This window comes from Cenococcum geophilum, assembly GCF_001692895.1.
Source record: "Cenococcum geophilum 1.58 unplaced genomic scaffold K441scaffold_83, whole genome shotgun sequence".
In the NCBI taxonomy this organism is placed as follows: domain Eukaryota; kingdom Fungi; phylum Ascomycota; class Dothideomycetes; order Gloniales; family Gloniaceae; genus Cenococcum; species Cenococcum geophilum.
In genome coordinates, this window is record NW_027137641.1 from 368,535 (window position 1) to 384,649 (window position 16,115).

The 16,115-nt window shown below is 44.4% G+C and overlaps 4 protein-coding genes across 4 annotated transcripts; 1 reads left to right on the forward strand and 3 right to left on the reverse strand.

The window, feature by feature from the left end:
• Window positions 1–5,963: 5,963 nt before the first annotated feature.
• K441DRAFT_682489 (uncharacterized protein) lies at window positions 5,964–7,585 on the reverse strand (the record flags this gene model as incomplete). The annotated part of the gene is made up of 2 exons (XM_067651582.1): window positions 5,964–7,198; window positions 7,273–7,585. 2 exons carry the CDS (start codon window positions 7,583–7,585, stop codon window positions 5,964–5,966), a joined length of 1,548 nt encoding a protein of 515 aa, XP_067497140.1.
• Window positions 7,586–7,654: 69 nt separating this feature from the next.
• Window positions 7,655–7,903, reverse strand: K441DRAFT_504596 (uncharacterized protein; the record flags this gene model as incomplete). Its single annotated transcript, XM_067642043.1, has 1 exon — window positions 7,655–7,903. A coding segment is annotated over one exon (249 nt), but the record flags the coding sequence as incomplete, so codon positions are not given.
• A 56-nt stretch (window positions 7,904–7,959) lies between these two features.
• On the reverse strand, window positions 7,960–8,256 carry K441DRAFT_593527 (uncharacterized protein; the record flags this gene model as incomplete). The annotated part of the gene is made up of 1 exon (XM_067644917.1): window positions 7,960–8,256. A coding segment is annotated over one exon (297 nt), but the record flags the coding sequence as incomplete, so codon positions are not given.
• Window positions 8,257–8,881: 625 nt separating this feature from the next.
• K441DRAFT_691071 (glycyl-tRNA synthetase) lies at window positions 8,882–11,531 on the forward strand (the record flags this gene model as incomplete). Its single annotated transcript, XM_067652448.1, has 11 exons — window positions 8,882–8,941; window positions 8,996–9,177; window positions 9,221–9,912; window positions 9,999–10,273; window positions 10,329–10,401; window positions 10,455–10,724; window positions 10,775–10,851; window positions 10,906–10,922; window positions 10,972–11,026; window positions 11,080–11,240; window positions 11,309–11,531. The coding sequence occupies 11 exons, from the start codon at window positions 8,882–8,884 to the stop codon at window positions 11,529–11,531; spliced, it is 2,085 nt and encodes a 694-aa protein (XP_067497143.1).
• Window positions 11,532–16,115: the final 4,584 nt, after the last annotated feature.

Consider the following 16,115-nt stretch of genomic DNA (forward strand, 5'->3'; position numbering starts at 1 on the left):
AGGGATCTGTATAAGGCAATTAAAGTCTATAGAGCTAGCTGTGGTACTAAGATTATCTATAACTGTGCTAGGGTTATTTAGGACTTATAGTATAGTATTATCAGTCGCGCCGGGTTGCAATTATACTGGGAAAATAGAAATAGTAGACTAGGAAAAAACAAAGGTTATAATAGGGCGCAATTAGGGATACCATAAACTGTTACGGTACTGCAATAAAGTAGACTAAATAACTACGTTATAGTATAAAGAGGAGAAGAAGGTAAAAGGGGGTATTGTATACAAATAGTAGGGCCAGCTGCTAAGGCACTAGTGGTGGGCCAGCCAACAGTAGGAAACAGTACGAGATAGTACAAGACAGTATAAAACAGTATGCGTCAGGTGTTACGGAAGTGGGCACGAGCTGGAATACAATGTACTAAACAGGGTAGTAATTGAAGAAGGCTACGTACGCGTAACTATGCGTGGTTGATACAAAGACATTTAGATAAAGAAGAAGATTCTTCGTGTGCCAGGTCGGGTATAAATAGGGGTTGTAGGGGAACGTGCGTAGGTGTCTCGGGACGAACATAAGCATGGGTCAAGAACGTCAAAACGCGCAGGGACGTGAGAGCGTAAGTCCCGTGACATCAGGTCAGTGCCGTGACATTAATTCTGCTAGCTCTATAAGGGGGTAATATAAACAGGTTAAATGGCCCACCCTACTAGTATAGTAATAAAATAAGCGAGTCTAAAGTGACATAGCGGGACTAGGTTATTTTGTTACTGTACTAGCAGGGTGGGCCATCTAACCCGTTTATGTTACCCCCTTATACAAGGGGGTACTATAGGCTGATCTCCCTCCTCCCGACGCTGGGAAAAGCACTCAAATCGCTGGTGGCGGAGAGGATAGCATACCTAGTAGAGGAACACAGCCTACTACCTAAGACGCACTTCGGAGCCAGGAAGCAAAGGTTAATAACACATGCGCTATCGTATCTCTGTGAGGACGTATTCAGAGCATGAAGAGGAAAGAAGACGCTGTCTCTAGTATTATTTAATGTCAAGGGTGCGTACAATAATGTGGCCATAGAGCCGGAAATTAGAAGATTACGGCAGCGTTAGATACCTTAGACGATTATATAATAGGTGTAGGACTTTTATACAAACCGTTAAGCCTATATCCTAGTTAACGGATACACATTAAAGGTACAGGCGCTCCCGCAGGCGGGTCTCCCGCAGGGATTAGCACTAGCCCTAATACTCTTTCTATTCTTTAACGCGGATCTTATATAAAGCGCACCCAGAAATGGCAGCTCTATGGCCTTTGTTAACAACTACTTGGTATAGGTTATAGGCCCTACGGCGGAGGAAAACACGCAGATTATCTAGGGCGAGATTATACCAATGCTCGAGAAATAGGAAAGGACTAGTGGAGCCCAATTTAAAGCAAAGAAAACATTATTTATCTACCTTACTAGATATAAAGAAGCAGGTAGGGATGCTACCACGCCGCTCTAATTTAAAGGAAAAGGGATCCCCCCAACTCAGGAAGTTAAAATCCTTAGGGTAATCCTTGATAAGGAGCTACGGTTTAAGGCGCACCTAGCAAATAAGGCAGGTAAAGCCACTAAGGTGGCGCTAGCGTTGCGCAGATTAAAGGGACTACAGTTTAAGAGCGTTAAGCAGCTAGCTAAGAGCTTAGTCCTACTAGTAGTAGACTACGCGTCGCTAATATAGTACCCGCTTGCGACATAAGAGTTAATACAGCTTCTTTAGCAGGCGCAGAGGATTACGGCACAAGCTATTATCAGGGGGTTCCGCTCTATTGCCCTACTAATAGCGGAAGTAGAAGCTAGCTTACTCCCTCTTAAGCAAAGGCTGCGTAACCAGGCTATCGCGTTCTGGGTGTTAATCTATAAACTAGGCAAATTACATCCTTATTAGATGATTCGAAGATAGAGGCTCTATAAACGGCACCGATCGCCGCTCCAGAGGATAGTAGAGATGTGTAAGGATGTCTAGGTAAATAGGGTGCTGGAGGTTAAACCGTATACATACCCGCTGTGGGTGGCTAAGCCTAATATAGTAATATATAAGGACGAAGATTATGCTTAAGCTATTATTAAAGACTATAAGCTAGGGCAGGTTGATATATACGTTAATACATTAGTGCGCAATGGTAGGGCAGGAGTTAGTATATATACTATACTATCTAAAGTAACGCTTTTAAAAACGGTGGTGAGCTCTAATTAGGCCGACGCCTACCTTATAGAGCTTCTAGTAATTAGCGAGGCAGCTAACTAGCCGTAGGACCCTACGTGCATAGCTGTTGACTAAGTAGGTTTTTTAATACCTGCATCTAGTATAAGAATATTCTCCGACTCGCAATTAGCGTTGCTATTAGTATAGAGCTAGAGGGCTAGAGCCTGCTAGGAAATAGTTACAGAGATCTTAAAGAAGCTTTAGCTGAATAATATTACGCTATACTAGATTCCAGGCTACTTAGGATTTATAGGAAATAAGAAGGCCGATAAGCTTATTAAAGTAGTAATAAGACTAGAGAGCGAGGAGCTACTATAAAGAGACGGCCTTTTATGGTACCTTGTAACGCAAGCGTTAAAAAAAGCTAAGATAATAACAGGACCGCTTCTATTAGGAAGATCTAATACGGGTAAGTTTATAAGGAAAATTAACGCAGCACTCTACCTTAGAAAGGCTGTAGGATTATACCAGTAGCTAATCAGCTTAGAAGCTGCTATCCTTATACAGCTACGGACTAGCAAGTTATTTCTAAAGAAATATCTCCATAAAATTAATGCATTAGAGACGGCGTTATACAACTATAGGCTCACAGAGTTAATACAGCACTTCCTCTTCTTTTGTAGGAGGTGGGTGCAGCAGAGGATTAAACTAAGAGAGTAATATAGAGATTGATTTGGGGATCTATTATATACATTAGGAGGCTACTCACGCAGATAAGAAGGAGGCAGGAATATTAACGGCCTAATTAAGCGCTGGAAGCCAGACATTAGCGTAGTTAAAGCTATAATTAAATTTATAAAGGAGACTGGACGTTTATACCTAAGCGTATAAAATATAGAGAGTATAGAAGCCGACATTAATAAGTAAAGACTCTTAAGAATTCCTCCTCTAATTATCTAACCGGATACACCACGAGCCTCCTCTACACGTGCCTCTACTAGTGCGTCGCCAATTAAGAAGCGCATAACGCTAGAATAGCCCTGCGGATATAAGGCATCGAAAACTACTTACTTAGGCTCGCCTCTAAACTCCAACTTTCTTTAATAGTAATATATTACTTTCCTTTATTTTTTCCTTAGTTAAGTATGGTATTAGGTAATAGATATATAGTTCTTATAGTTGGCTTCTAAACTAGAGCAAGTATGTTAATGGCAGGAAGTATTTAGTTAGCGCTCTGTAACGGCCCATACCCTAGATAGTATATAGCTATAATAGAATATATATATATACATATATACGTACAAGGGGGTAGCATAAACAGGTCAGACGGCCCTCCCTGCTAGTATATTATCAAAATAAGCGAACCTTTACAAAATGGTTAGGCTATATTATTCTGCTAGCATACTAGCAAGGAGGGCCGTCCGACCCGTTCGTATTACCCCCTTATATATACTAATTTAGGCAAAGCTTAAGCGAAATTAGATGCTATTAGGGGGGCGACTCTAAACCTCGCTAACCCTATACCTATAATATTAGCTATCCCTTACATAGATAAGGTAGTTGTAAGGCAGTATTACTAGGGTGTACGGTAGGGAGCAGGCAAGCCGAGCATGAGTCACATAGGGAGTCGATGGAAGAGGACGATATGGTAATGAGGGTAGGCAATAGCCTAAGTACAGAGACGAACCGATGAGGAGGGAAGGGCTGCAAGCCTAAGGTGCTTATAAGGAGGTGCCAAGGGCTAGCTAAAGGCTAGCCTTGGCGACCCCTGAGAGCCCCTAGGCGATGCAGCCGAGTAAGGGCCAAAATAACCCTTATAGTAGTATATTTTGTGGCCTATGCGCGACATTAAGAACACAACACTCTCGCATATAAATGACGTACGAGTGTCAAAACTGTGGAATACCACTATGTAATATAGCCCGTATTTACAGGGGCACGTCGGTTGACTCAACGCCCTTGAATAAGGCCCTATATATAATCTAAAACAAAAATACAATATACTCGTGGCTTTATTTAAAATCTCATTAATTTGGCGGAACAACTTACCGCCCGTGTATGCAGCTTCTTGATTGGTGCGTACGGAGCGCATTTTATCCCTTCCCACGTTGTCCACAGCTTGGCGCCAAGCCTAGGAACACCGTGCCCGGCCTCATTACAGAAGGCTGATTAAGAGCCTCTTATTGGCTAGATTCTTATCGATAGCTGTGTACATAAAACAACGTGGGAAGGGATAGAGCGTATCTATTACAGCTAACGTAAGTGATGGGGTTATGAAGGTGTCCCTAGTTATGAAGGTTTCGCACATCAAAACAAGCGCACAGACAAAATTTGTTTGCAAAACCCGCAAACCTTCATAACTACAGTGATGTGCACGACCAGCTTCACCCCCCCCGTTTAGCGAGTTGCAGATTCGGTACGGGTATCCAATTTCGCCTGATTGCCACCGACTGTACATAGTAATTGTAGCGAACGGCTGTGGCTACGCGCAAGGACCTTTTTGGTTGCCCTAGAGAATCGCTTTAGTTGACCTGGAGATTCGCGGTTGGCCAGGAGAACCAAATTGAAGACGTACGCTTCCTCCTCTCCCCCTTAACTACGCCTCCGTTATGGCCGCCAAAACGCGAATACAACGCTGTCTCTTNAATTGCCGATGAAATTTGGCAATACCGTATGGGTGGAAACCTTACGATATTTGACAAAGATNACGACACTGCGGAGGAAGGCCGGTCGCAAGTCCGCCAGAAGTAAAGTTCTTGTAGCCAAGCATACGGCAATCAGGCGAAATTGGATACCCGAACCGAATCCGCAACTCGCTAAACGGGGGGGGGTGAAGCTGGTCGTGCACATCACTGTAGGGACACCTTCATAACCCCATCACTTACGTTATGTTTATGACCAGCTTCCACCCCCCCTTCAGCGAGCGCTCCAAAATTTTAAATTCGCTACGCGCATCCAATCTCGCTTGGTTGCCACCAACTGTACATAGTAATTGTAGCGAACGGCTATGGCTTGGTTGCCCTGGGGAACCGCCTTGGTTGGCCAGGAGAATCAAATCAAAGCAACTCGGAACTTGCCTTACGTACGCTTCCTTAACATACGCTTCCTTATTCTCTCTCTTTTGCCTATGCCTCCGCCAAAACGCAAATACAATACTGTCTCTGCAATTTCCGATGAAATTTGATAGTATTACGGGTGGAAACCTTACGATATTTAACAAAGATCACGACACTGTGGAGGAAGGCCGGTTCTTGCAGCCAAGCATATGGCTTCGCTACAATTACTATATACGGTTGGTGGCAACCAAGCGAGATTGGATACGCGTAGCGAATTTAAAATTTTGGAGCGCTCGCTGAAGGGGGGGTGGAAGCTGGTCATAAACATAGCTGTATGCAAGGGATATCGGACATATTCTGCCATATTCTGCCACCTCGCTATTGGCTCGCTTGCCACTAGCGCCTTGGCGGCATCCTTAAGATATTTGCTTATGCGACCCCTAATAATCTTCTTCTCCTTAGCTTAGTATCTTTGTAAGATAGCATTCTACAAGCTTCGGTTCAGAGGCATTTATACAAGCCGTCACATTATCTTCCGATCTATATGCTATTTCTTCCTTCTACAATTGATTCCCTTCCTAATCTTCCAGGTGCTCCAAGCCCTCCAGATCCTTAGACATTACTTCTTAATTATCTTCCGATCTATCTTACTTCTTTCCCCCTTAAACGATTCTACCTCTAGTCGTCTAGCTACTCCGGGTGCTCCAGGTTCTCTAAACCTCCACTTTAATTATAACTCTTCTCGCTAGATTTAAGACCAAGTATAGGATCTAAAACTATGAAATATTGATTTAAGATATTAATCTGAGCAGATGGATATAAAGAAGGTAGTTCGTTGATACCTTGAAACAGATCTAATGGAAGGTTACGAACCCCGGGTTTCTTAGCTAACTCCGCTGCTAGCTGAAGAATTCGTGCAAGTTGAAGTGAGTCAATAACTGCTGAATGGTTACAGTCAACTAAGGGATCCTGTGGGAAGAGGAGGCGAAATATGAATTGAAGCTTGTACGTGGGAAGTGGAAGCGCCTGGGATAGAAGCGTCTTAATATCGGAATTGATCGCGAATCCGGTATTGCCGGGAATTAAAGAAAACGCATTGTAGTCTTCCTGTCGTTCAATGACTGAACGTATGAGACTGAGGTTGGGGAACGCGAGAGATTTGCTATATTCTACAAACACGTCGCTCTCCTTAAAGTGGCAGTCTTTAAGCTGCTTCATCATGCCCGCAGCGGTGTAGACGGGTGGGACATGTTGAGGCGATGACGGGTCTTGTTGCTGACTTCTTAAAAACCTAAGCATCCTTGTCGCTACAAGTCCTGTACGCGAATGATCGAGGATCGCATTGACTATGATTCGACAGGTCTTAACATCAACGATTGCTACTTCTGTGGCTTCGACACGCCCTGAAGGCAAGTGGTGAAATTCGGTGTCTAAAGCGTACACATTCGCAACGTCCAGGTTGGCATCTAGAAGTTTAGGAAGGATTGTGGCCAGTCTGAACCCTAATTGAAAATTCTTTGTATTAAGAATCTGAATGAATCTCGCGATGTTGTCTGCGAAGCTCCGAGGAATATCAGGAACAGACTGGTAGCGCCAATTGTCCTGAGAGTACATCCAAATCTGATAGTGAGCCTCACAGAAAACACCTATGCCCCGCCATCGTGGTATGTTGCAGTTTGTGGCTTGGCAGTATCTACCAATCGTCTTATTGGGTATGGGGTTTGTGTGAACATTTCGTGACTTTCTAACAACGTCGCAGTGAAGACACCTCCGTGAGAGTCGCAGACAAAAGTAAACACGGCCATTCGACACGCGACGGACGGCAGACATAACCGCCGTGTCATAAGAAATCGTTAGATTTAAAGGGCAAGCTTGACCAGGTTCCAGAAAGCGGATCGAATTCGAATGGAGATAATGGGGGGTAAGAGGTCCAATGCATTGAGAATCAACAGTCGTCTGATCTAGCCAATGAAGCCAGCATTGCTCTAAATCCATTAATTAGAATACCATCTCAAGGCCATCTGCTGGTACTTACTTCTTAAGAGATTTCGGTCCTGGAGATTGACGACGTCTTTTGAAGGCACACAGTGCAGCGTCTGGTTGTTCATGTTCCCTAGCTCACTGTAGGCTTGTGCTTCAGCCAGTGGTAAGGTGATGCCAGTGGCAAGTTCTGATACTTCTAGTCCGTATTTTGGAGGAAAAACAATGTCTTTTCGACCATGCTGTTTGAAGACATGGAGCGATATCTTCGACGGATCGCGAAATGTTATTTCGCAGAGAGGCTCGGTGCATGGATGACGTCTGTTTTCGTGGTCTGCTTCAATATGAAGTCGCAGGTTTTTGATCATAGTGTATAACTTTTGGCATCCATCTCGAGGACAGGGGAAAACGTCGTGCCCTTCATGATCCCTTTTGNCATGCCTCTTCAATTTCGAGGACTCAGTGTATGATTTGTCGCATCCCTTAACCTCACAATGATATCTCTGTCTATCGCGGGCCTTTCTTTTATGCGCGGCAAGGTTACTTGCATAGTTGTAAAGCTTCAAGCATCCCGGAAAATCGCATTCGAAGCTTTGCCCTTGGTGGAATGACTCTTGATGTTGAATTAGGTAACGGGGCCGGGAGTAGGACTTTGTACAGCCGGGCATATCGCGTTGGTATCTGCGTCCCCAGTGATCTGAGTATTGATGGTTGGTTAATGCAGAGGGCGAGGAATATGATTTCAGACATCCGGAATAGCGCAGTGGAATCCTTGCTTTTCGTGAATTGTCTGTTGATGAATACTCAGCATCCAGGTCGATGGATATGATTGGAGACACCCAGGGACACCGCAGTCGTATCTCCGCCCTTGGTGAGCTATTCGTTGATGCCTGTATAATCCAGAGGACGAGGAAAACAATTTCAGACATCCAGGGACGTCGCAGAAGTGTTTCCGCCTAAAGTGAATTGATTGTGTATGGTTGGATAATCCACTGGCCCAAGAATATGATTTCAGGCATCCAGGAACAGAGCATTGGTAAACCGCTTTTTTGTTGGTCTTCTTAGCAGCGGGTTTGCGAGGTTTTGCGGATTTCGCTTTCTGTACGGACTTCTTTGTTGACAAATGTATTGGTAGATTGCTGGTATACGTTGCAGAGGCTCAGGAGCAGAGAGGCACATAAGACTTGATTGTGTGTGGTTGTGTGGGTTGTAAGGGCTGACTCTCTGACAAGGAGGTTTGATAACCTGAAAGCATAGATGACACGACATAGTAAGCCGCTGGTGAAGCAATACGTTGGTGGTGATGATAGAATGAACCGTTAGCCCCTCAAGAACGGGGTAACGGAGGTAGGGGTCGGGATCTTTCCGATTTATCCAGAAATTTCAGGAAATAAGGGTGTATCCAAAACAAGGTGGAAATGTCAGCCCGTCGTGCAGAAACTGCCAGTGTCAGATGTTGTAGTCAAGATCAAGGACGACATCAAAGTTTGCAGTCTTGTTTGGGGTGGCTCAGAATCACATGAAGTCCGGACAAACGTTGTTCCTTAGTGTCGTTGATCTTTCCTAACGTCAAACAAATTGTTGAGGTGACTCAACCATTGCCCATTCATGAGCCTGAAGCTTCACCTCTCCTCCGACTTTGACATCGAGTCGCAATCAAGTTAATGCGACAACCCTCCCTTCTCCGCTTCGGCCACCGTTTCTCCATCGAGTTTCAATCGAAGGTATCTTGCCGTTCACAACTGCACAACATCTCTCGTTCCCACGCCCGCCCACAGCGCTCGAGAGTATTCTCTAGCTCCCCAACCAGTCAGCGATTCAAGCTACAGCTTAGCAAAACACAACAACCGGAAATGGCGCCCGAAATGACCACTCTTAAGGGCCGGCCCTTGGACCGAACCGCTGTTGACTCGCTGCTCAGGCGCCGCTTCTTTTATGCACCGACGGCAGACATCTATGGGTAATACACTCATCAGTCGAGGCGGCATAACTGACTTTGGTAGTGGTGTGGCTGGCTTCTTCGATTTCGGACCACCTGGCTGCTCGCTGCAAGCCAATATAATCGAGACCTGGCGCAGGCACTTTGTCCTGGAAGAGGACATGTTGGAAGTAGACAGTCCCATGATCACACCGTATGCGGTGTTGAAGTCGTCCGGACATGTTGAGCGATTCTGCGATTTTGTCGCTAAAGATTCTGTCAATGGAGATATTTTGAGAGCGGACCATGTCGTCGAAGAAATTCTGGAGGCTAGGCTGAGGGGCGACAAGGAGGCCCGCGGAGAAACGGTCGAGGTCGCTGGCAATGCCAAGAAGAAGAAGAAGAAGAAGCTGAAAGGAGAGACTGCCACTGAAGGGTTGAAGCTGGACGATGCCGTTGTACAGGAGTACAGTGAGATTCTGGCCAAGATCGACAACTATGACGGCACCGGACTCTCAGAGCTTATCTCAAAGCACGACATCCGGAATCCAAGCTCGGGTAACAAGTTCAGTCTACCCGTCTATACGCAGAATCTCATGTTTGCCGTCTCCATTGGAGCCGGCAAACTGCCTGCGTACCTACGGCCAGAAACAGCACAGGGGCAATTCCTCAACTTTTCTAAGCTACTCGAGTTCAATCAGCAATCGATGCCCCTCGCCTCAGCCTCAATTGGGAAGTCGGGGCGTAACGAAATCGCACCTAGAGCTGGGTTACTTCGTGTCAGAGAGTTTCTGATGGCTGAGATTGAACTTGAGTACTTCATTTCTATGGCTCCGTACATTCGGCTAACATGGGTTTCTTAGATTACGTTGATCCTGAAGGCGGGAAGAAGCACCACCGTTTTCATGAAGTTGCCGACGTTAAAATTAACCTCCTCGACCGCCACGTTCAGCTCGCGGGTAAAACTAATGCTATACCCATCACCCTCGGCGAAGCAGTCCAAAATGGTGCTGTGGACAACGAGACAATAGGCTACTTCATAGCTCGTATACAACTCTTTCTAACCAAACTCGGCCTTGACCCAAACAAAATTCGCTTCCGGGAGCATATGGAGAATGAAATGGGTAAGCTTCTTTATGTCCTTAGTCATGCTCTTGACTTCTGCTAACGGCCCTCACGCACACTACGCCAAGTTTTGTGTCGATGCCGAGCTTTTGACAAGCTATGGATGGATCGAGGCGGTAGGATGTGCGGACAGAAGTGCTTGTATGCGTTATATGATCTCCTGTTAGCTTAGACTAGACTAATTTGGTTGTCAGACGACTTATCTTGCCATACAAAGGCCACTGGCGTACCACTGGTCGTGCGTGAATCGAGAAAGGAGCCTCTTGTGGTCACAGAATTCGTAGCGGAGACGCATAAGGCAAAGTTCGGACCTCGATTCAAAAAAGATAGAAAGGCAGTGCAATCGGTTGTCGATCAATTAACCCAGGATGTCAAAGAGAAACTGTCGTTGGAACTTAAGGAGAACGGCAAGATCACTATCGATGTTCCCGAAGTTGGGGACGGCAAGGTCGAGTTGACTTCTGGTACAAAATCCACCCCCCATGNATTTCCAGTCTAGTGCTAACTTTCGAAGAACTTATTAAAATTGAGCAGCAGACGCGCACCGAGTATACCAGAGAGTTTATCCCCAACGTGATTGAACCATCTTTCGTGCGGATTTTCCTAGTCCCTCTTGATCTGTTTGTTGTAGCTGACATCAATCAGGGCATTGGCCGCATCTTGTAATGCAAGGCCTTTAATTTTCATATCAATGATACTGACTAGCATTAGATATAGTCTCTGCGAACAGGTGTTCTGGACGAGAGAGGGCTCTGAGGAGCGAGCTGTTTGTTACTACTACGTTACTTTTGGATTATAAAGTCTGACGCCTACGGACAGGTTCTCTCATTCCCGCCAGCGATCGCCCCGACCAAGGTTCTACTAGTTCCTTTATCTGCAAACCCCGACTTCAAGCCACTCGTCGCCAATCTCACGAAGGAACTACGGCGCCAGGGACTATCAACGAGGGTCGACGATTCTAGCGCCTCCATCGGGAAGAGGTAGGATGATGCCCAACCTGATTCATATGCATATCCTGAAAGAGGAAAAAAACATTAATGACTGCCAGATACTCACGGAACGACGAGCTGGGGACGCCACTCGGCATTACGGTCGACTTCCAATCTCTGAAGGATGAAACAATTACTCTTCGCGACCGCGATACAACGGCGCAGGTCCGGGCGGGGCAGGACGAGATTATAGAGGCTATTGTACGGCTAGTAAAGGGTACCGAAACTTGGAGCCAAATCTCCGCGCGGCTGCCAAAGTTTGAAGGTCAAGAACTGGAATAGAGGTAGACCTGAAATGCGCTCTATGGCCTTCAAAAATGGGTTTCGATATGTGGAGGAACCAGGCGCCAATACCGTCCTAGGCAAGCATACTGATAGATATTGACGCCATAGCCAGGCGGCCTTTCCCCCTTAGTATCCACCATTTGAGTCAGCATGCGGTTGAGTCACGAAGTAATGTAAAGTGACTGAAGTTTCAATTCCATATGACGAGATCCGATTTATACGTCTTTCGCCCGGTTTTACCCGCCTCTTCTCGCCCCCTAGAACGTGCTAGACCCGCCTAGGGATATCTAGGATATAGAGTAAATTGAAATGGGGGTTGTTTAATTGGACTTGCGTAGATTATACCTTGTATACTATTTCTTGAAGTTGTAAATATTGTTGAGATTCGGCCGCTTCGGGTGGAAAGGCGCTATAAAGGAGTTAAGCAAAATGCTTAGGGTGTGTTCGGTTGCAATCTGGAGCTTTTTCAATCTGACGTTGATCCGTGCTTTCACCGGCGTCAATTAGAAGATAATTAGTGGCGCTTAATCTGGTGGTCGTACTCAATCTGAAATAAAGCCGACTGTTCGGTTGATCGTTCTAATAAAAAGGCCTTAGATGGGGCTCAGGATTAGTGACGTCTTCTGCCTGGTTGGATCTAAACGGCGACAATAAGAATTAATTAAGAGGACATCGTATAGGGCTTGCAGCTGCAGTAGTAATCTGTCGTCGGTAAGGGTGGTGGTGGTGGGGGTATAGTGGGCAAACGCACGAGCAGAGCTCCAGATTTAACTTGACGATTGATCTGGAGAAAAAAGCTCCAGATTAATCTGACGCCAAGAGCTCAAGTTCAACTACTATATAGGGTAAAGCGTGCGAATTTGACGCGGTTGCCGATCTGAAGGAGCTCCAGATCAGAAAGTCGCCAGATTGACCGAACAGACACCTCCAGATCAGATTGAGGCTCCAGATCAACTCGGTTCTGAAGCCTCCAGATTCAATCTGGAGCTGCAACCGAACACGCCCTTATTAAGGTTGGCTGCATCCTCCGTACGCAGAAAGGCTGTTACCTCAGCGAGCTCAGACGCGATTTTTTAGCTAGCGTCGGAATAACCTATGCCGTCTTCCGAATTGCAAAATCACGTCTGAGTTACTTACCTCAGCAAGCTCAGACCGTAGAATCAATTAGCGGACTTACGTATATCCGCAAGCGGATATCGCTAACCTTTTTTGTCAAAAAGTTGATTCTATGGTCTGAGGGACTTTTCCAACGTTTCTTAAGCGATGCGACGTTATTTGTATGTAAAAGCAGTCACCTTTTTTAACGAAATTGATCTATAACCCCACAATAGCTATCATCTTAGAAATACCGTTAAATTAATCCGCAGAAGCAGCTCTATAATCGATAAACTTTTAGGCCTTATATATGCGCCTATTGCGATGTTATCCCTTAGCGCGTTAGGGTCCGTAGACGAAGTGGCCCGTGCGCGAACACCGGAATCAAGACTACGCGTGCTCTATATAGAATTCAACCATTAATTACACCACCACCATGCCTCGTAATCGTGCTAGAATTGATGTAGATCTTGTTCAGAAGACTTAATATAACGTTCCCCTAAATAAGACGGCGAAAACCCCTCCCCTTAAGCCGTGGCCGTTGCCCGAATTCGAACCTCTCCATATTAACGACTAGGACTACTATGGCTTACCAAACCTCCCGTATTGCGTTAATCCACATAATCCTTTTGAGTTATTTAATCTATTCTTTATAGAGGAGGTTATGGATAAGCTTATAGAGTGGACAAATAAGTACGTGGAGCTCTACCCGTCGGATAAGGAAATAGAATACCCACGCGCATGGCAGCTGACATATAAGGAGGAACTCTACGCGTACTTTGGTGTGCTTATTTATATAGGAATCACTATAGAATCGTGTATTAAGGACTACTGGAAGGATTTAAACACGTATAGCACGGAGTATATTGTTAAAGAGTACATTTTAGTCGTCCGATTTCAGCAGCTTAATCGCCACTTTTGGGCCTTACTACCGTGGCCTAAAACTGATAAATTACCTAAAACTACATTTAATAGAGTTACGGAGCTCGCTGAGCATATTTGGCTTACTTGTAGGAAGCTCTACACGCCTAGAACCTACCTTGCTGTTAATGAGACGATTTAGCGCTTTACGGGTCATGCACCTGAAATTATTAATATCCTATCTAAACCTATACCCGAAGGCTTTAAAATATGGGTTCTAGCGAACGACGGCTATATATTAGACTTTATATAGCACGCCAAAGGTGATAAGAAAGGCCTAGTTGATTTAGATATATCTTTTACTAATAAAGGCTTTTTAAAGACGTAGGTAGTAGTCCTTGATTTCCTCCTCCAAAAAGACGCCGAAACAGAAGAACGCCTCTACCCACCTAGAAAGCACGTTGTTTGGCTTAATAATCTATTTATAAGCGTTAAGCTTCTCACACGACTATAAGGCCTTGGTATTGGAGGCGCAGAAACCGTTTAAATAACTAAAACAAAGCGCAAGGAATAGGGGGACCTTAAAGGCAATATTAAGGTAGTTACAACTGTAAAAGGAAAGGAGAAGAAGAAGAAGGTGCCTACTAAGTAAATTAACCAGAGGCTCGCAGACCTTAAATTAACCCATGCGGCTTAAATTCCATGGGGAGAATTATATAGCGTGCTTTCTAAAGACGGCCTGGTGATAGAATTTGCTTAAAAGGACGCTAATGTAGTGCTTTTTATAAGTACTATTAACGACGGTAAGTCGAACACCTTAATAATAAGGCTTAAAATCTAATGACGTTATACATCGCCAGGTCACTATACAAAAGTTACTATACGGAAACGTCCTCCCCTTACTGCTAGCGGTGCCAAACAGACTCGGAAGGTTTTTGGCGATAAAGACAAGAAGGAATTGCCTATTCCTACCTTTATTTTCTACTATAATTACTATATATGCGGGGTGGATATTACGGATCAACGACGCTTATATTTTACAACGTAGAGGACCCATATACGGACCTAGAAGCCTCTATTTCACTTCCTAATTAATATAGTTATAAACAACTGCTTCCTGCTGTCTTCCTATACTCCTACCGATCGCCAAGCAAGCCGTAAAGACGGCTATAAGTAATTTCAAATTAACCTCCGTAACACATTATTTAAACGCTTAATTCATAAGCGAAAGGCACCTACATACGAATATCTTCCTTAACGTTCTACGGATGATATTATATAGGTTCCTACAGCGCAGCATAAGCTAATTAAGCTGTTTACTAAGGATATTAATTGCTCGGCTTATATAGAGGGTGGCAGACATACTCAGGTAAAGCGTACAGGTGGTAGGAAGTCTCTATTAGAGCTTTCACCAAATACTACAAGGAAACCTCGCGATAGTAAGGAATAAGAGAGGCGTGGGCGTGCTCTAAGGACTTATTTTGGCTGCAGTATCTACAAAATACCGTTCTATAGAAATGATGACTGCTAGAGGCCTTATATCGAGCGACTCGACTCCAAAGATTAAGCTTAGATATCAATATACTATGAAATTAAAAGCTTTATATTTCTGAGTACGGGCATCAGATTCAGCTAATCTGATTGGCTGGCCCTTATCGATAACCTACGGACCCGAATTGACGTGCTAAGGGATACTGTATGCAGTAACATTAAAGGATGGCTAGGTTATGGAGTTCGCCTAGAAGGACGCTAATATGGTGCTTTTTATAAGTACAATTGACGACGGTAAATAATATACCAAAAAGCTTCCCAAAATGAGGCTTAAATAAGCTTATTTAAACCTTATATGCTAACTACGTTATACATCACCAGGTCAATCGACGCAGGAAACTAACCGTAGACGTCCTCCCCTCACTTAAACTGGCGCCCGAATGACTCACAAAGTCTTTAGCGATAAGGTAGTTAAGACTCTACCCATTCCTACCTTTATATTCTATTACAATCTATATATAGGCGGCGTAGATATTGCTAATTAGCTATGGTTATATTTTAACACTTAGAGGACATATAGAAAGACGTAAAAGCCTCTATTTCACTTCTTACTAAATATAATCCTCGGTAACTCCTACCTACTATCCTCCTACCGTCCTACTAATCACCAAGCTAGCCGAAACGATGGCTATAAGAAGTTCAAGAGGGACCTCCGCAACGCCTTATTTAAGCGCTTAGTTTGCAAGCAAAAGGCCTATACCCAAGATACACCTCTACGACGCTCTACTAACGATATACTATGGTATCCTACACACCGCCATACACTAAAGAGGCTCTAGGTTAAGCCTGTTAACTATTCTGCATATATAGAGGCTAGTAAGAAATCTTAGAATATAACTAAGGGACGCCGCAAGCCTCTTACGGATCTCTCTACAAATACAACTAAAAAACGTCGTAATAGTAAGGATTAGAAAAGGCCTCAGCGGACGCCAAGGACTAAATATGGCTGTAGTATATGCCAAATACCGTTCTATAGAGAGGACGAGTGCTAGCTACCTTATATTAAGCGACTTAACTCTAAAGAATAAGCTATATAGATGTATTTATATAAGAATTAATTAATATCACTAGCTT